The 21041-nt window shown below is 47.3% G+C and overlaps 1 protein-coding gene and 1 long non-coding RNA gene across 2 annotated transcripts in view; both read left to right on the top strand.

The window, feature by feature from the left end:
* LOC309332590 overlaps window positions 1-21041 on the top strand; it is a 197932-nt gene that overhangs the window by 96059 nt on the left and 80832 nt on the right. The gene's annotated exons all lie outside the window — the stretch shown is intronic.
* DMRT2 (doublesex and mab-3 related transcription factor 2) lies at window positions 8693-19809 on the top strand. Its single transcript, XM_081845845.1, has 4 exons — window positions 8693-8962; window positions 11486-11996; window positions 13411-13513; window positions 18269-19809. Exons 2-4 carry the CDS (start codon window positions 11529-11531, stop codon window positions 19315-19317), a joined length of 1620 nt encoding a protein of 539 aa, XP_081701971.1. The 5' UTR covers window positions 8693-8962; window positions 11486-11528; the 3' UTR covers window positions 19318-19809.

Here is a 21041-nt window from a genome sequence, read left to right as displayed (position 1 = left end):
GTCAACGTTTTTTAAGTGGTGTTTTCCCACTGGGCCTTTTTAAAAGGGATGCAACTCTTTTATCTTTGAGGAGTCCCTCTCTTTCCCAAACACACTATATAACCATTTGCTGCTGCTTTGCTTAGAAACGATGGCCTCCCATGCTCCGCCTTTAAGCCTTCTTAAGCTGGCCTTTGTTTCTCCTGGTGAGGTCAGAGGTTCAAGAAGAACCCTGGGATTCCATAGGGCCAATGTTATCGATGGGGTTTCAAATTGGGGGAGCGGGAGGTTACAACCTCCAGGCTATCCCACAGTACCTCAATGACTTCCCATCCCCACATGAACCAACCTGGACTTCGGCTTCTTCATGCAAGGTCTTTCTCAAATCCATGTGCAGTCATGAAACTCATTGGGTGATCGTGGGTGGAGCCACAGTCTAACCTACCTCACAGCGTTGTTGTGAGGATGAAGCGGGGAGGAATAGAACCATGGAGGCCACCTAGGAGCAGCTTGGATGAAAGGTGGGATACAAATGCAATAAATAAATAAACCGAGGCAAACAATAAGAATCAGAAAGTGATAAAGGTAAAGGGACCCTTGACCATTAGGTCTAGTCGTGACCGACTCTGGGGTTGCGACGCTCATCTCGCTTTACTGGCCAAGGGAGCCGGCGTACAGCTTCCGGGTCATGTGGCCAGCATGACTAAGCCGCTTCTGATGAAACCAGAGCAGCTCACAGAAACGCTGTTTACCTTCCCGCTGGAGCGGTACCTATTTATCTACTTGCACTTTGACATGCTTTCAAACTGCTAGGTTGGCAGGAGCAGGGACGGAGCAACAGGAGCTCACCCCGTCGCGGGGATTCGAACCGCCAACCTTCTGATCGGCAAGTCCTAGGCTCTGCGGTTTAACCCACAGCGCCACCCGCGTCCCCAGAAAGTACTAGGTTACACCTTATGAAGATGGAAACAAAACAATAAGCTGAATAATGGTCAGATCACCCTGTCTAACCCTGGTCAGCCCTGGATGAGGCTGACAAATGTTCTTTCCCAAGTTTTGGCCTGAGGACACTTGATGCCCTAATCTGGCGGAAGCTAAATAGGTCTTTGTCCTTTTCCCCCAGGTCTCTCCTTGTCTTGTTTTTCTTCTATTTTAATTATCTTAGTACAGTGTTACCTCGGGTTAAGTACTTAATTCGTTCCGGAGGTCCGTTCTTAACCTGAAACTGTTCTTAACCTGAAGCACCAATTTAGCTAATGGAGCCTCCTGCTGCTGCCGCTCTGCCGGAGCATTGTTTCTGTTCTCATCCTGAAGCAAAGTTCTTAATCTGAAGCACTATTTCTGGGTTAGCGGAGTCTGTAACCTGAAGCGTATGTAACCTGAAGCGTATGTAACCCAAGGTACCACTGTATATTATAAAAAGATACTTTGTAATGGGTATGCACTTTTGTATATCTATGAAGAAGTATCAATAAATAAGTTAAAAATAAAATAAAATGGTGAAGGAATGGAAGAATAGTCCAGACCTGAAGGAGCATCTCCACTCCCCATCATTCAGCCTGGACACTGAGGTCCAGCGTCGAGGGCCTTCTGGTGGTTCTCTCACTGCAAGGAGTGAAGTTATAGGGAACTAGCCTTCTCAGTTGTGGCACCCTCCCTGTGGAATGCCAACCCATCAGATGTCAAGGAAATAAACAACTACCTGACTTTTAGAAGACATCTGAAGGCAGCCCTGTTTAGGGAAGTCTTTAAGGACTGATGTTTTTATTATGTTTTCAGATATGCTGTGAGCTGCCCAGAGTGGCAGGGAAAACCCAGCCAGGTAGGTGGGGTATAAATAATAAAATTATTATTATATTATTATATATATGTGGACAATGGAGTCTGAATCTTTTGACTCAACAGCTAGCTACCTCTCTGTAGAGATGCAGCAGCAAAAGCTGCATGAAAGAAGAAGAGGAGTCTGGATTTGATATCCCACTTTATCAGTACCCTAAGGAGTCTCAAAGGGATGCGGGTGGCGCTGTGGGTTAAACCACAGAGCGTCAGACTTGCCGATTAGAAGGTCGGCGGTTCGAATCCCCGCGACGGCGTGAGCTCCCGTTCCTTGGTCCCTGCTCCTGCCAACCTATCATTTCGAAAGCAGGTCAAAGTGCAAGTAGATAAATAGGTACCGCTCTGGCGGGAAGGTAAATGGCGTTTCCGTGCGCTGCTCTGGTTCGCCAGAAGCGGCTTAGTCATGCTGGCCACATGACCCGGAAACTGTACACCGGCTCCCTCGGCCAATAAAGTGAGATGAGCGCCGCAACCCCAGAGTCGGCCACGACTGGACCTAATGGTCAGGGGTCCCTTTACCTTTAAAGAGTCTCAAAGCGGCTAACAACCTCCTTTCCCTTCCTCCCCCACAACAAACACTCTGTGAGGTGAGTGGGGCTGAGAGACTTCAGAGAAGTTTGACTGGCCCAAGGTCACTCAGCAGCTGCATGTGGAGGAGCGGGGATGCGAACCCGGTTCACCAGATTACGAGATTACACCAGATCTACCGCTCTTAACCACTACACCACACTGGTGTAGAGCCTTTTATATGAGTTACGCCCATCTCTACCTGGTTGCACCCAGGGGGAAGTGGCTCCCACAGATCTGACAGGAAGTCCTCCATGCTGGACCCATATTCCACTGAACATCCATTCTAGCAAACAAGGAAACGTTGGACTTGACTGCTCCTTCTAGATACCCCACATTCTAGCCAGGCTAAAACACTTGAGGAGGGTGTCTTGCGGGGGGGGGGGTGAGGTGTGGGGCCTGGGGAAAGTCACGAGGACTGGATAGAGCAGGGGTCAGCAACCTTTTTCAGCAGGGGGCCAGTCCACTGTCCCTCAGACCTTGTGGGGGCAACGGACCATATTTTGAAAAAAAAAGAATGAACAAATTCCTATGCCCCACAAATAACCCAGAGGTGCATTTTAAATAAAAGGACACATTCTACTCATGTAAAAACACGCTGATTCCCGGAATGTCCTTGGGCTGGATTTAGAACGTGATTGGGCCGCATCTGGCCCCCGGGCCTAAGGTTGCCTACCCCTGGGACAGAGATCTGGAAGGGCCTCATCCAGTTCCTGGGCCTGTGCTTTCCCACCCCAATGTTGGGGGTATTGTGGGAAACTTAAACGTGTTTGTACCCAGCTGCCAGGTTTGGAGCTCTGAGCTGAGGGCAGCAACAAATTTAATACAACTGTCCCAGGGCAAGGATCACTGGGCATGGGTGTAGTCAAGAGGGGTGGGCAGGGAGGGGCAGCTGCCCCCATCAATGAAAATAAATAGCTAACTGAGGTTCTGCCCCACCTAACAAAAGGCCTGCCCCCCTAAATCCTGGCTACGGTGGGGGCTCCGTACCAGCTCCCCAGGGATGCCAGATGCAGAATGCTGATTCCAGCCTTGAAAGCAACCGTGGGCTTTCTATCCGACAGCCACACCCTGGACTTGGCTTAACAGTCATTTCCTCCCTCCTGCTCGCCAGGTGAGTTTGTGGGCGGGGCTTGCTGCAGCCGTGGAGTTTAAAGAGCCAGAAGGAAAGTGGCACATTTTGCTAAGCAGATGAGTTCAAGGTGGAATTTGCTTGCCTTCCCCAGGCAGGCGCCTCTTCAGACTCCATCCGTACAGGAAACTGACCGTACAGTTTCATTTCTCGCTTGTCTATCAATATTTACATCCAAGACAATTGATATAAAACGTTAATATCTGTAATCTGTAGGAATCTTCAAGCACAGGCTGAGCAACATGGGCGTAGCCAAGATGTGGTTTTTTTGGGGGGGGGGTTGGGGAGGCAGAATCGAGTTATCTGCGACACAGTTGGTCAGTTAGTTAAGTATTTTTATTTACTTACTTGATTTAGGAGGGCAGCTGCCCCCTGGCCCCCCATGCCAATGTTGAGCAACGATTCGCCCACCTCGAGGCTCTTAGACCCCGTTTATATGCCTGTGGCAGAATCAAGTGGTGACGTTTTTCCGGGACTATTTCGCTTCAGGCCAAAGGTGCAAATATAAACCGATGCCTTTTGGCATGCTTTTTCAGCGAAAACCCCCAGGTGTTTCACGGGAAAGGAATTTGGATACCCATCTGCCCTGCAATCTGGTTTTTATAAGCGGGATCCAGCACTCTGAAATGGAGCAGCCCAGTTTTTACCCCTTGGTTCCGTTCCACGTCTGAACAGGGATTTGCGTGTCAGGCTTGCTAACTGCGTCGGGACTCCGTGGAACCGATAGCGCTGCGCTCACAGCAGGCCTCGTTCAGGATCGCAATGGACCCTTCCCTCTTTCTCCGGAGGACTGGCCCGGGGGGGGGGGTGAGGGGCCAGTTGGTTGGTAGCCGAGTGGCAAAAGTAACCCCTCTTAAATTCGGAGTGGGATTTGTTCCCTGCTAGTAGAAATTAGGGGTGCGGAAACGATTTTGAAAGATAGTTTCCAGAGGACGCTGAGTCGTTTTCAGAGCTTCGATTGGGAACGGTTTCCCCTCTTATTCAGGATCAAAAGCATCCCTCCCTTTCTTTCTTTTTTTGCTCTTAGAGCATTTGTGAGTCTAAAACACACGTTCACATGCACGCGCACGCGCTCACAGACATTGGCTACCCCGGACGCGTCCCGCTGATTCCCCCAGAAAGTATTGCAGTTGCTCTGTCGCGATCTCCGTAAATTCCAATTTCTGACTGATTGATGGATTTGAAATAACTTGGCTCTCTCTGCAGAATCAGGAGGAAGCAGGGTGGATATTGTGGAGGTAGCGTGAAAGCGCGGACAGCCTTCCAGGACTTACTAGAGATGTGTGAGGGATTTTCTACTTCAGTCTCAAGCCCTTCTTGGGCCTGACGAGGACTTCTGTGCAACCCGAAAGCTCGCTGCTTTCAGGCATTTTAAAGACAAATCGGCGGATCGGATCGGTAGCCCGAGCGGATCCCGCAGCCTTTCCCGCTCCCCCCCCCCCATCGCTCATGCTTTATCCGGAAAGAAAACTGTCCAGTCCGAATCGGAGGTTGATCACATCATCCGTGGCTGTTGCGGCTTCCTCGGATCCTGCCTCCCTCCGGGCGAGGCGTTTATAGTACACAAACGCCCACGGACGGGAATTGTTTTCACTCTAGATAACAAGTATTTAAAGTCAATCGCAGTCCAGGATCGCTCACCTTTTTATTGTGTTTGTTTTGTATTTATGGAACAACGCTGGGAGTCCCCCTCCCCCCAGTCCCTGCTCACTTCAGTCTTGCAAACTCGTTTTGGGTTATACAGAACCTTCCAACCTTGTTTCTTGTTGTTCCTTAAATCGTTTACGAAATCGGGGGGAGGGGGGGGCGAGAGGCGGTTTGGGAAAAGGATAGAGGAATAAGAAAGATCTTTGGGGGGAAAGAGGACGACGCCCCTCTCCCCGCCGCAGCCTCGACCTTGCTTGCGCTGAAACAGCGAACTCTAAAGGAGCGGCATCCTGACCATGGGCGCATCTTGACAACCTGGCTCAAAGGCGCGCAGTTTCTCCAGGCAAAGCCTGAGGGTATTTACTAGGGAGGAGGGAGACCCACGAGCGCGCTTCCTTCCAAGCGTGGAAAAAACCACATGTTCTGAAAGGTGGATGCGTGGATGCCCCTTCTAGCAGACAGGATCGGGGGCAACGCATCCTCCTTCTGCAAGAGGGGGTAGGGTGGCTGTGACGTCATTTCCCCCAGCCGACGTCATACCTGCAGATAGGTGAGAACGGCAGCTATGTGCTCTGCCTCCCACAGGGAGACTTTCCCTGTAGTAATTCACCCGTATCAATCTGAATATGGCCCCTTCCGTTCCTCTAGTGAAATTTCTACCCGGTCCTTCTTTCTCATGTTGCGTTTGTTATTGCTTTCCATGACATTTTGCCATTGCTATCAGAACTTTTATTTTTTCTGAGATGGCCACTAGGCAAAGAGATGATCGGGGGGAGGGGGGCATTTCTTTCAGCCAGTAAATCCAGGGATTTATTGTGTGGCAGCCTCCTTGCTTCCCTAGCTGAAGTTTTGTGCACAGGAGACACACTTGCGAATCTCTCTCTAGGATCGGGCGCGCTTTCAGCAGCCACTGTCTGGTTTCAATCCTATGCAGCTTTACTGGTGGAATAATCTCCGTGGGATTTGCCTCTGAATAGCCATGTTTTGGGTTGGGCTGCAGATGACTCTTTTCACACGTGATGCTGAACCCCCCCCCCTTTTTTTTGCCTCATTGGTGCGTGGCGAATATGACCGGCGTTGCTTGAAAGCGGACGAGAGCCATTTAACAATCCAAAGGATGGTGCGGTCAGATTGGCGTTCCTAGTACTATCACTGGGGAAAAAATATTCTTGGTAATCCTGCTTTGGCGTAGGAGCAGATACCACTGTACAGTGGTACCTCTGGTTACATACGCTTCAGGTTACCGACTCCGCTAACCCAGAAATATTGCTTCAGGTTAAGAACTTTGCTTCAGGATGAGAACAGAAATTGTGCTCCGGCGGCACGGCAGCAGCAGGAGGCCCCATTAGCTAAAGTGGTGCTTCAGGTTAAGAACAGTTTCAGGTTAAGTACGGACCTCCGGAACGAATTAAATACTTAACCCGAGGTACCACTGTAATAAAATATCGGTAGCATCGGTAGCTCTTTCCATTGCAATCACTTAGAGAGAGAAAAATCACTTCCATTTCATTTCCACCAGAAATGTCTTTCAGGAACCAGGAGAGTTTGCTATGCTTTTAATTTTTTTACACTCATTTCTTGCCTTGAGAACTGTCCTTAGTTGAGAACTATCGTTAGTCTTAATTTGGACCAGATCTGTGAATACAAACAAACACACAGCTAATACTGATTTATTAAATAAACCATTGTCTCGGCCAAAGGATAAAAGCAATGAACATCTGGGGTGATGGATTGTCCGCTTTCCAGAAGGTTTTTAAAGACCGACTTTCACTGGTCATACCTAGAACAGATTGTGACAAAGAATATATGCGCGTTTTATAAGGAGTGGGTGGGTTTAAACACACCTTGTCTTTCTGTTGCTACTGTTAACAGAAAGGGGGGGGGGGAAGTATATGTAAAACTCTACAGGCATATAAATATTCACACACGGGGACAACCTGTGCTATTAAAATGCTAACCCGAGAGCATTTGTTCCCTAAACTAGAAAGTTTAGTCAAGCGACGAAGATTAGGCAGTTTTCCTGGCGTTTGTTTGTATGTATATATGACCCTGCAAAAGATATAGATATATAAATAGTATAAACATAAGTTATGTGTTTTGTGTATAAAGCTGTCTCTGAACATAGGTCATGATTTTGCTGATAGAAAACATTATTCTATTTTGTTATAAAACCGTTGTATATATAATTTGTACCGACTACTAGTGGCGATGTTGATTTAATCTAAATACTCCATTTGACGCAAACTCTTTCTTTGTTTTCATAATTTCAGAATAAACAAGGCCTTTTTCTTTCAAGTGTTTCTTCCACTTGTGGGAAATAAATTACGTTCGAAAAGAAAAATTAACGCACCAGGGAGAGTTACAGTCTTCGTTTTCTAAAGGAAAATAAAAACCAAAACCAAACTCAGAAGAAAATGGAAACATAATAAACATTTCACTTTTATTTTCACCGTAGGAAATTTTGGGTTGGATCCAGACTAATAGCGCCATCCTATGCACACTTACTTGGGAGTAAGTCCAGTTTAATACAACAAGATTTCCTTCGGAGTAAGCTTGCATGGGATCGAGGTCTCTTTAGCCCCCCCTAAGATATTTGAGGGGGCCGAGCCCCCCCCCCAGTTGATGAGCATTGTCATTCAAATAGTGCGCGCGCGTCTTGTCTTGTGATCGATTATGCGGGGCAGGGCTTGCCACACCCCAATATTTCATTCAGGTTGGCACCTCTGCACAGAATTTCACTGTCCCTTAACTGATCTTAGTTCCCACTGAGACCAATGGAACTTGGATCGGGACGAACTTGTTCGCCGGATTTAACTGGCAGCAATCCCGATCAAATCCATTGTTGCCGTTGATTTTTTTTTTTGAAGCGAAAATTAAATATGAACGCTGGGAATATAATATTATGTGTTCAGGTGCCTGGATTTTTTAAAAATATATAAATTAGCACCTGAGAAGGAAAAATTATCATTAGCTGCAGAGGTTGTAAACTGTTTTCGGATTCCTGAGATTTCTTTTTATTCTTACGACCTCAGAGCTGCAGTAAGGAATTCTCCCTGCGGCTTTTATAGTTCTGGAAGATATTCGTGCCTGTCCTCCTCGCTCCTTTTTGGCCTCTGAAAAGAACGCTCGCCTCCTCAATCCCGCATCTCAAGCCTCTCGTTAGCATGCGTGTGTGGTATGATATATATGATATAATATGATATGATATCATGATATGATATGATATATGATATTCCAGACCTTAGTCGCAAACAGTGTCTTTCACGCACAACTCCTTGGCTGCTGGTGGTAAATAAAAGGTGACCCTGCAAAGAGGAGAAAAGAAAACTGCTGCGGGCGAGCTGGAAAAAAACAGCAGGAGGGGCGGGCAGCGGAGGAGGAGGAGGAGGAGGAGGAGCTATTTGAATTTCCGGATAGCCAATCAGGGAGCGCACGGCCTGACAACCCACCAATGGGGTGTCCGGGCGTCCTGGGCCCTGGGACGGATAACACCGGGCAGCCGGAGAGGCGCGCGCACAGCCAGCGCAGAGGGCCGCGGAGCAGCTGCGCGCATCGCGGCTCGTGGCCAGGAGAGCCTGGCAGACCCGTCCCCGGGCCTCATCCTCCCTCTTCCTCCGCAGGGAGATCGGGCGCCCCTTCTCAGCCGGTTCTTGAGATCGCAGGCGCGGAGACTTGTCTGGCGCGCAGGCTGCCCGGAGGGATGAAGCTGGCGGCGCTTTGACGAGGCTTTCTTCTCCGCGCGCGCCCAAGACAGCTCAGCATCGGCGGAACTGGGTGCCGTGGCCGGGACGCGTCGCTTGGGTGAGTGGCAAAGGGGAGCCGCGCGGTTGGGTGCGCCCTTGCTCGCTGGCGCACAGGGAGCCAGACAGCCAGAGATTCCCCAGACGAGTGGCTACTCGCTACCGTGGCTGGTTCTTAATATTTTGATGGTAATAACGCTGAGCAGTAGCCTTTTCTCCTCTCTATCTCACTCTGCCTCTTCCTGGAGCACCTGTGGAAATTTGCTCTTCTGGAACCGCTTGTCGTGACGTGCATTGGGGAGGTGGCAAAAGGAATAAAACAGAGCGCGCGTTCTCCTTAATCGGGAATAACTTTTCCTTGCTAGACGCAGCGACAGCCCACCCCCTAATTTGATTTTTGGAAATAAGGCCTGGGTGAGTTGACTCGGATTTAACAAAATTCCAAGTCTCTCCCCGCCCCCCCTCCGGTTTTGGGATCTGCACGCATGCAAGGCTCCAGCCCAAAACACACCGGGAAGTGTCACTTTTGTATAAATGAGTTTCGAGCGTGTCAAAGGCCACAGGAGGTGAGGATATGGCCATTTTCCACCTGCGCAGCGCTGAGTGGAATAAGCCGCTGTCCTTTCATGCTGGAAAATAGAAGGGTGTAGATTCGTTCAGCGATTGCTGGTGTTTGGGGGGGGGATCTATCCTGCCTTAATTTGGAAAAAAAATGTCTTCCCAAACCTGCAAGGTTCTCTGTGTTTGGACACCAAGACCAAAACACATGACAAATTTCTGGTCAACGCAGTTCTGTACCGTGAAATATACCCTTAACAATGAACAGTTTTATGCTAGTGTACGCTGGGCAAAGTAAACGTTTCAGTGATTTGTAGATCGGTGCGTTTCTTTTCCAGCTAGCGTTCCTTCTCGCCATACCATACTCTGCGACAGTGTGAGTTTACTTCCATTGTCTCTGGAGACAGACGGATGCCAACAAATAGTTACTGAATAAAATGGGATTGGGACTAGAGGGGAAAGGTACCCACCAATCTACAAACCACCGATTTGCATTCATTTATTTTAATTGCATTTATATCCAGCTAACGTGGCAACGTGGCGGCACTAGGAAATCTAGTAAATCAACGGCATTTGCAGAATTAACAAGTTGTGCTTAGCGTGGCAGCTGGAGTCCCCAGCAGTCTCCAAGCTCAAATCAGGACACCAGTGTGCGCCTTTCGGAGGAACTGCAAGTGGCTGCTGCTTTCCCAGAGTTTCATCCTTGAAAAGGCAGCGGAAGATGGTTTTTACTCCGAGTAGACTGGCCTCTAACAAGGGAAATAATACATGAAATTAAATTCTTTTCAGTGTTTTAAAAAGCGTGGCGGGATGATCATCTTTACTTCAACAGGAGTGATATATAATATACACAGTGTAACACGCGCACACATTAAAAGCTTCCAAAAGCGTCCTATTTTGCAGGGTCTTTCGACAAAGCACTGTGGTTAAGAGAAACGGTGCTCATTAAGTAAAATCACACAATCGAGTCCTGCTTTTAATCCGAGGAGGCGCGTGCAGTGGCGAAAAAAGGCTGCTCGCATGTAGTTTAATATCCAGGCAGCCTTCACATGCTCAGAGGCCACGCGCCCACACACTGGCTCAAACTGCTTTGGGACACGTGCCTACGAAGGGCTCTTGCGCCTTGAGCAGAGACCGGGCAGGAAAGAATCCCTGGAGAAAGAAACCGATCCCTGGAGAAGCGAACACATCGCCTGTGTTCATGGGCGTAGCCAGGATTTTTGTCCGGGGGGGCCAGGCCTTTTGTTGGGGGGAGGGAGAGCTTGTTACCCTTTCTGCTGTGCGCGCGCGCTAAGCTTATGTAAGGCCTTTGGACAAAAGTGTCCTCGGTCACAGGTGAGCGACATCCCGTCAGTTTCTCTTTCGAAGCGCTGCCTCGTCCAGGTGGGCTTGTGTCGAGAGAGGGAGAGCCCGCTCGGGCGTTTGGGGACAGAGCAAGGGGGCAGCCACCAAGGAGACTTCTGGTGGGCTTCGCGTTGCAGCGCCCAAGCGCGCCGTTTCTTCCTCTTGCCCCAAAAGGCGCGCAAGGAGCAGGCGTCACCCCGGTCTCTTTCCCGACACCTGAGATCCCCGTGGTGATGCGGTCCCCCCTCTCCCGCTGGGGCAGGAGGAGCGAGTCCCCATTACGTGCTGGCGGGGGTGCCCGCCGTGGGACCCCCAGAAGAACGCACGTCGGGCCAGAAATCCCGCTCGGCCTCTGAGCCGGAATTTTGCGGGGTGGGAAAATAACGCTTCCAGTGAGGAAATGTGTTGAGCGCTGGGAGATGGCGAGAGCGAGTGGAGCGAGAGCTGGATCGCGCATTTGGGCGCCTGAGCGCAGGTTAGGAGGCCAGAAAAACCCTCTCGGGCCTTTTCCCCGAACCGCACACTTACTCGAAAGTAAACCCCTCCGAACTTCGGCAAGACTTGACAGTGAGTCAGTGTCTCTTAGGCTAGCGGGCGACGGAGGGCCACGCGCGCAAATGCGATTCTCCTTCTTGCGCGCCTAATCCAAAGATCGATCGATCTGTCTATCTCTGTCTTGCAGTGAGCGAGCTGGAGGAGCAGGCGGGAGCCGCGGGGCGCGAGCCATGGCTGAGGGGACGCCAGTTCCCCGCGGCGGAGACGTCTGGGAAATCGACGTGGAGAGCCTGGAAGATGCGGACGGGATGGAGCCGCCGCCGCCTCCTGGCCCTCGACTGGAGGCTGTCGAAGACGACGACGCTGACGAAGAAGAGGAGGAAGAGGAGGATGGCGACGAAGAGGACGACGACGACCGCGAGGAAGACGAAGGAGCGGGCGGGCGCGTTCTTCTGCCTCCGCCGCCCTGCACGCAGCCGCCCGTCGAGGCGGCGGTTTCCGGGGAGCCGCCTGCGCGCAAGCTGAGCCGGACGCCCAAGTGCGCGCGCTGCCGCAACCACGGCGTGGTGTCGTGCCTCAAGGGCCACAAGCGCTTCTGCCGGTGGCGGGACTGCCAGTGCGCCAACTGCTTGCTGGTGGTGGAGAGGCAGCGCGTCATGGCCGCGCAAGTGGCGCTGCGCAGGCAGCAGGCCACCGAGGTGAGCGCCTGGCCCGGGGACCCAGCGGAGAGCTGGGGACCCAACCTTATGTCCCGCTGCTTTTCTGCTTTGCAAAGGGCGGAGGGAGCTCCGCAAATACCCCCTTCTCCCCCCGTTTCTTTCTCTCCCCTACAAAGGCAACCAGGTGGAATGAAGGGATGCTAAGCGCTATTGCAAGCTGCGATCTAAACGGCCTTTGCTCAGAAATAATTTCATTTCCTGCCGTGGATCTTCGCCCTTCTCGAAAGCAAGGAAATGTCACTTCCAAGCCAACCGGTCTATAGGGCGGGTGGGGGTTGTGTGTTTGGCATTTAATGGGTGACTCACTCTGGCCTTAAGGTGGCAGGACAAGGGTCTACTTAATGCGCATCTGGGTCCCACATTGACCAGGTCTGTCCGGCCTGGCTGATGCGATTTCACTCCGGGCACGAGGACTTGAGCGAGGAGCTCTCCCTGCTGCTATGCACCTCTGCCTTGCCTGCGAGGATTTTCCAGCCTTCTGAGATGATTCGATTAAAGGCGCGATAGGCACAATTCCTTTGCCAAGCGAATCCAGACCGTAGAATCTGGGTTTGTTGCCAAACGAATCCAGACTGTAAAATCCATTTTACAGTCAACATTTTCCCGGTTAACATTGTTTTTAGCTTGCTCCTCAGGAACTTGAGCACTTTTCTTAAAACACCCTCCTATATGCAGAATATCTCAATCAATTGTAGAGTCACTTTTATTTTCGATCTAGCAACGTTAATCTCTGTCAGATCTTTGTCAGTCAGTGTTTAACAAAATGAAGTCTGCCATGAGATTTTTTTTGGGAAGTGATGAATCATGCACAATTAGCCCCCCTCCCCCCATTTAAATTTTCACGAATGCAGTATTCATTTTCCCTTGCTCCTCTGGTCTGTTCTGGAACATCCTGAATTTGAACACATTCAACATTTTCCAGACAAATTCAGCTGTCTTTAATGTTATTTCATTTGCAGAGCTAAACACACTTAATTTTTTCCTGTCAGCAGCTGATGTTTAAGGTTGCAGTCACATGTATATTTATTGAGCAGTAGCTGCACTTGTACACTTCTGAGTATGCAGGGAAAAGAGAATATGCTGTATGCATGACCCTGGCTAGATAATTTGTCCTCACTCCTCTTCAGCAGCTGAGTGCTAAGCAATGCTTAAGAGTCATAGCTTGACACCTGGGCCCTAAACACTTCTTTCTAAATGATGTGTTTAGAGCCTGCAGGGCCAATTATTCTCACGACTATTATTAATGAACCCTAATTTATGAATTTGGAAAAGTTGCTTTCTTATTTTTTCATATCACAATTTTAAAAAGAGTACAACAGGGATTCATTCGGGGGTATGAAATAATCCGCGGAGCTGGTGATTTTAAAACTTCATTTCCCCCCCTTTTTACTAGGATAAGAAGGGGCTTACAGGGAAACAGGCCAACTTTGAGCGCAAGGCAGTCTATCAGAGGCAAGTCCGGACACCCAGTTTGCTGGCAAAAAGCATCTTAGAAGGTAATACACTTCAGGACTTTGAACTTTTCAGTTTTTGAATATCTTGGTTATTGTTACTGAAATGGTTCATCCTTTGCATTTCTTTTTATTAATTTGAATATAGAAGATTTCAGGAAGCTAGACGAAGAAACCCAATTGTAACAGCTAACTCAACACAGAGTCAGATTCACTTAAGTCCACTGATTTCAGTGTGCTCAAGCAGAAGAGATTCAGTGTGGGATCATGGCCATGCATGTAAAAAAACCCAAACACCCAATAGATGCTGCTTGTATGGCAATTTGTTGATGACTGCATCATGAGCACAGAAGGAACTGGAATCAGCCGAGGACAATATTCGTAAATGCATTATATTCTGCTGGAAAGAATCGTGTAGGTCACTTAGTGGTTGGTTGAGGAGCTAAACAAATGTTAACACAAACATGGAAATGCAGAAAATACTGAGGAAAAACAAAAGGAAACAAATACTTGGCACAAACAATTTCTAATTAACAGCAGTGATGGCTCAGTAAGCTAATCCCTGACCCCCACAAGCCATCCCTGTCAAATATGTCCTGCATTTTAATTCTACCACCTTCTGCTTGGATTTTGGTCTGTTGATTGTCTGATTAGGGAAATTATTTTGAGAATTTGAATATAGGAGATCCTTTGTTTTTGAAAAACAAACCAACCAAGAATTTATTATCTGGGGAAACTGTATCTTTAACAAATGTTCCAAATTTTAAAATAGAAACAAAAGCTAAGCTAGTATAATATGAAAATTAATACACTATGACAACATTTGAAATTTTGTTTTTCCTCTAATAGAAAAATGGTTAGTTATATTTAATGATTTCAAAACAAGTTCAGCTATTGGGAAATGAGCCCATCAGTGTGTATGTGTGTGTATATATATATATATATATATATATATATATATATATGTGTGTGTGTGTGTGTGTGTGTGTGTGTGTGTGTGTGTGATGCACATTTTACTAATCTGTGGATTTAGACTGAACTTCTTTTCTTGTATGGCAGCCATTGGTGATACAAACCAATTTCTGTCCAAGTCAGTGACAAAAAAGCTGCTTTTGATTTTGCTGCATCTCCATTGCAACCTTACAACGTACAGTAACATTCCTGTGCACATTTATTTGGGAGCAAGTTCTGCTGGACTTCATAGGACTTACCTGTGGATATAGAAACAAAGGACTGGGCTATGTATGTATGTATGTATGTATGTATGTATGTATGTATGTAGTTGCCTTAAGTCAAGGATGCAGAACTGTTAGCTCTCCATAAGTTGTGGGAATGCAGCTGCCATCATCCCTGACCACTGAGTATGCTGGCTGGGGATGAGAGGAGCCTGGCAGCAACTGCAGGGCCACAGCTTCCATGTCCCGGCCAAAATAAAAGGTAAAGGGACCCCTGACCATTAGGTCCAGTCGTGACCGACTCTGGGATTGCGGTGCTCATTTCGCTTTATTGGCAGAGGGAGCCGGCGTACAGCTTCCAGGTCATGTGGCCAGCAGGACTAAGCCGCTTCTGGAGAACCAGAGAAGCACATGGAAACGCCGTTTACCTTCCCGCAGGAGCGGTACCTATTTATCTACTTGCATTTTGACGTGCTTTCGAACTGCTAGGTTGGCAGGAGCAGGGACCGAGCAACGGGAGCTCACCCTGTTGCAGGGATTCGAACCACTGACCTTCTGATCGGCAAGTCCTAGGCTCTGTGGTTTAACCCACAGCACCACCCACTTGGGAATAAATGCCACTCAACTCAGTGGAGTTCATTTTGGAGTGAATAGGCATAGAACGGGGCTGCTCATCTCCTGTTCAACACAGTGAATATTTTGTGAGCAGTCAAGAATTTTAGGATGCACAGTAAAATATATATGGGTTACACTAAGAGCCCTCCCAGATAGTGGCTTAATGCCATAAACAGCTCATTCAGATATTGCAAACAGGTAACTGGCGACAGGGGTTAAAAATAATAATACTGGATTTTTTCCAGAATGGGTAAAAGTGGATTTAAAGGGAGAAAAACAGCAGGCTGTCACTCTGATGCCAATGGTGTTGTGTGGACAATGAAGAAAACGTCCATGCCTGAGGAGCGCCCACCCCGCAACAAACTGCCATATGGAATCACCCTGAGGGCAAAATAAATATGATCGTTTCCTGCTCCCAGACCAGTTTAATATAAATTGTTAAGATGCTGTCCAATCTTTAAAAGCCAGCAGCAAATGCATCTAGCTTTCATAGTTTTTAAATGCAGCTCTGAGGTTATGTGCCATTAGAAAAAAGAACAACACAAATTCTTAACTGAAGGGGCTGTGTTTTTTTTGCAGGGCAATGCCAATTACTGAAAATGGCTTGGATAACTCATCATATCTTTTCTTGTACAGTGGTACCTCGGGTTAAGTACTTAATTCGTTCCGGAGGTCCGTTCTTAACCTGAAGCACCAATTTAGCTAATGGAGCCTCCTGCTGCTGCCATGCCGCCGGAGCCCAATTTCTGTTCTCATCCTGAAGCAAAGTTCTTAACCTGAAGCACTATTTCTGGGTTAGCGGAGTCTGTAACCTGAAGCATATGCAACCTGAAGCGTATGTAACCTGAGGTACCACTGTATTGGAATCCCGAGTTTTTTGAATAACGCCTGCAATTACCGTATTTTTCGCTCTATAGGACGCACCCGGCCATAGGATGCACCTTTCTTTAGAGGGAGAGAACAAGAAAAAATAAAAATCTCCCCCTCTCTGAGCAGCGCCCCTTCAGCAAAGCGGCAGGTGAAACGGAGCCCCTTCCATTTCTCCTCCCCCTTCACTGAAGGGGTGCTGAGCCTTAGCTGAAGGGGCACCTACCCTTCAGTGAAAGGAACCCAAAGCCTCCGGAGCACAGCGGGCTATCCTTGAAGCCTGGAGAACGAGAGGGGTTGGTGTGCACCGACCCCTCTTGCTCTCCAGGCTTCAGTGAAGGCAACCCGAAGCCTCCGGAGCACAGCGGGAGCTCTCCCACTGCGCTTCGGAGGCTTCGCATTGCTATCGCTGAAGCCAAGGAGCCTGCATTCACCAGAAGACGCACACACATTTCCCCTTAATTTTTGGAGGGGAAAATGTGCGTCTTATAGAGCGAAAAATAGGGTAATAACCAAGCCACTTAGAGAAGGGAGATCATGAAGACAGTTGGTGAACTTCAGCAGTGTCTGTGGGTGAGCAGAGTGAACTTCTGCTCATGGAGTGGGACTTTATCTTCCTCCCCTCCCCTCTGTAGCCCCCGAACTCCCCCAATCTGCTCCAGAGGTTGGAGGACTTTGTGGAGCTGATTTGGGGGATTCTGGGAGAGAGCAGAGGAAGTCCTGCTGTATGAGTGGAAGAATATTAATTTAATGTTGGAATATTGGGAAAGTAAAGGTTATTAGACTTAGTTTGCGCTTCCAGATTAGAATACAATCCTAGGTCTGTATAGAGTCTTTTTATCTGCTTCCAATGTTTTTCTTTTTGGCTCAGTATTCACTCACTCTCTAACGTACTGTCTCAAGAGAAAAATCTTTCTTGCATCCCTTTCCCTTATTTGTCTTAACTTTCTTTCTCTTCTCTCCTAGTACTCCTTGGACTTTTTTCTACAATCTCTGTGCACATAATTCACCTTTAGAAAATAGAAATGCATCAGCTATTAGGTATAGATATCTTTGGTGATGATATTATAAGTCCCTCAACAAAGAAACAGAAACAATATGATAACATGGGAATGTGAAGAACCTCTCTTAATGTGTGTGTGTGTGTGTGTGTGGTTAGCAGCGTGGCTTTGGGGATGGCGAAAATTGGTGTGGATGATGACAAAACCATGTGCTGCTTGCACTTTCCATTTCTGCACCTCCGATATAATGTCAGAAGAACAATGTGCATCTCTTCCTCCCTAGTGAGATGCATGAACTTCTGGCCTGAAGACGGCTCATGCATGTTGCACATTCAAAGGACATGTCACCCCTCAAAGAATTCTGGGCACTGTAGATTGTTAAGAGTTGCTTGGAATTGTAAGGTAAAGGTAAAGGAACCCCTGACATTAGGTCCAGTCATGGCCGACTGGGGTTGCGGCGCTCATCTCGCTTTACTGGCCAAGGGAGCTGGCGTACAGCTTCCGGGTCATGTGGCCAGCATGACTAAGCTGCTTCTGGTGAACCAGAGCAGCGCACGGAAACGCCGTTTACCTTCCCTCTGGAGTGGTACCTATTTATCTACTTGGACTTTGACGTGCTTTCGAACTGCTAGGTTGGCAGGAGCAGGGACCGAGCATCGGGAGCTCACCCCGTCGTGGTGATTCGAACCGCCGATCTTCTGATCGGCAAGTCCTAGGCTCTGTGGTGTAACCCACAGCGCCACCGTGTCACTCTCTATTATTTGATGGAATGAATGTCCTTTGAGTACGCTTGAAAGTTATATTGTGCATCTGCAACTTATTGTGGAGGAAGGTTAACAAGTTTTGCTTTGGATGGTACTCGGGAAGCATGTCAAGAAGAGCGAGTCACTCACACCGACTCATAATTATGAAGCCACCTATTGATAAGGATAGCAGTAAATTGTCACAAATGTTTCAAAGTGCTGTACATACCGCAACAAAACTTTAGTGAGAACTGAGGGCACCAATGACCAAGCAACCAATACTTGGCTCTTTCAATTTGGTAACTCTTTTAACATCCTACTCGACCCTTTGATAAAAAGAACACCTTTTTTGGATAAATAGCCAACTCCATCTTTGTTTCTGTTTTCCTTTCTCTGCAGGTTACCGTCCTATTCCAGCAGATCCCTACCTTGGAGGGAATTCATCCTTGCCACCTCCTGTGAGTGACAGGATGAGGAAAAGGCGGGCTTTTGCTGATAAAGAACTGGAGAATATCATGCTTGAGAGGGAGTTCAAAGAAAGAGAAATGATGGAAGCGACCCAAGCGGCGGCCTTTTTCCTGCCTAACCGCATGGTGCATGGGACTGAATACAACACTTACAAAACTGCCTTTAGCCCTAACCACGTTGAAGCTCCCAATAAGGAGTTTTGTGGCTTCTTGCCAACTTGCCTGGATCTAACAATGCAATATTCAGGTTCAGGGAACATGGAACTCATTTCGTCCAATGTCAGTGTCGCCACTACGTACCGGCAGTATCCTTTGCCCTCCAGGTTCCTGGTGTGGCCAAAGTGTGGCCCCCTGAACGACGCTCTCCTCTACCAACAGTGCCTGCTCAATGCTACTGCCGTCCAGTCCTTCAAGCCTGGGGCGATTTGGGACCCCAAGGCTTCGCAAGGTCAGGACTGTCCGAGCTCGGAGCATGATTTGATGTCGTCCAAGAGCGAGCCCTCTTTCCTGCTTCCTCATGTTAGAGAAATCCAGCCGCCTCAAAATGAACTCCAGAATCTCCCTCAGGTGACTTGTGACAGGTCGGCCTTCTCGCCTCCTAAGAGGACTTTCTCTCAGATCTCTGACAAGGATGCTCTGGTCCCGCAGGAACACTCGCTCTGTAAGATCAGTAAAGAAAGCAGCAAGCAGCACCCATCACCCCCCGGCAAGTATAGTCCTTTCCATTCGCTCTTCCAGCAGACGCTCCACAGCAAATCGGGGCCGGAGTTAAAAGCAACATTGGATGAAGCCTCCAAGAAATACAGAGAGTCCACCATCAAAGAAAACCAAAAATACAAGCTTGCCATTGACAAATATGCAAAAGACTTTTTGGGGACTAAACAAGCCATGACCAAACTGTCAACCCATGAACCCCTGTCATTTTCGGTCGAATCGATTCTTAAACGGCCATCTTCGATGGTCACCAATGTGTCTCAATAGAGAGAGAGAGAGACTACTGTGATAGCCAACCGACTGAAGGTAGTGTATTTGCACTTAAGGTTACAATCCTAATTGTATGTACAAGGAAGTCCCTTTTAAAATGAGTGGAACTTATTCCTGTATAAACACGTTTGGGATTTGGTTGTAAGATACTTGATACCCAAGTCCAGGAACAAATTTGGAAGACGTTCCACTGATTTTTGTTAGCCTTTATTTCCAAGTAAAGGAGCTCAGGATTATAACTTTTGTTCTATGGATCTCAGCTGACTTCAGTACGGTTAATATATTCTAAGTGCAGGTGCCCTTTCTTAAACCATTTTTAGGTTGGCTGCTCCCACAGTTTTTAATGTGAAGATTACTGCCATGCCCGTTTGCAATGTTGAGCCATTGCTGTATCTCACCAAAATTTTGTATGAAAAAGAATTTTAGATGTAAAAGTTGATTTTAAAGTGTACATAAATATGCATGTTTTTCATATGGAAATAAATATATTTAATTGTTTTGCAGCGAAAACTGTGTGTGTTGTGTGTTTCCCAGTTCCCTTTTCCCTCCCCAAAATCACAAGTATTTATGGCCACTGTTTCCCTGTGGGGAACAGCAAAGGCTTGGGCCACAATCCAAAGGCATGAAAACAGGAGTTGGGATTTTTATATTTTCAGAAATGGGGACCAGCTATTTCTGCTTCATTCCAGAATCTTAGGTGTAACCTGATATTTGCAATCCCCTGAAAGAGAATCAGGGCTTGTTTACACCAGAGTTTACTGTGTGTTTCTAGTTTTTTTTAAAAAATAATATTTATTACTTTTAAACCTTACAAAAAAAAAGAAGAAAAGAAGAAGAAAAAAAGCAAAAAAGCAAAAGAAATACAATACAATACAATACAATATATATACAATGCACAACACAACATTAACACATTAAACTAAACATACAAAAATTAAAAAACATACATCATACCGTTTCAATGCCCTATCTTTCATTCCCTCGTTTCATCGACCTCCTCTCACCTCCCTTTTTGTATTCCACTTCTATTAATTATTTCAGCAATTCCTTTCCCTCTTTCTCTATTTTCTGTTATATAATTATCTTAACTTATTTTAACCTTATCTTCCATTAATACCATAATACTTATTTATACTTAACTCCTTATAACATTTCTACTAAAGCCATATAATTTCATTCCAACATTTTTCTAACACTCATTAATTTTACAATATTTCTATAAATAAACTTTAAACTTTTTCCAATCTTCTTCCACCGTCTCTTCTCCCTGGTCTCGGATTCTGCCAGTCCTTTCCGTCTATTCCATATGGTCCATCAACCTGGTGATCTTCTGTCCGAGGCTTTTAACTCTTTTCCAAGTCCCTTCTGCAGATCTTCTTCATATTTATACATGCACTTTACTTTGTCTTCTGTTGATCTTGTTCTTAATTTCCTTCCTTTGATGCCGAGGAGTAGATCTCGGGGAGGCTCCAACCTAGCAATGTTTTTATTCCTTCTCGACAGGTCAGCCAAATCATTAGCACTAAAGTCCAAAAGATGTTTCAGGAGGTGTTTCAAAATCCCTCCAAAACTGAAAGTCCCCACAACTCCAATCTCCTCCTGGCCCAAGTCCAAATTCCAAAGGTCAGTACATCCCTGCATGAGGGAATCTATCCAACTTTCCTTCTCAAATCCAAGCAGGGTTCCAATCCTCAAAATCTGACTTTCTCTAAATTCAGTCA

The sequence above is a fragment of the Podarcis erhardii genome, assembly GCF_964252035.2.
Source record: "Podarcis erhardii genome assembly, chromosome: 17".
NCBI lineage: Eukaryota > Metazoa > Chordata > Lepidosauria > Squamata > Lacertidae > Podarcis > Podarcis erhardii.
Note: the sequence above shows the minus strand (reverse complement) of the source record. Positions and strands in the feature narration are given on the sequence as shown.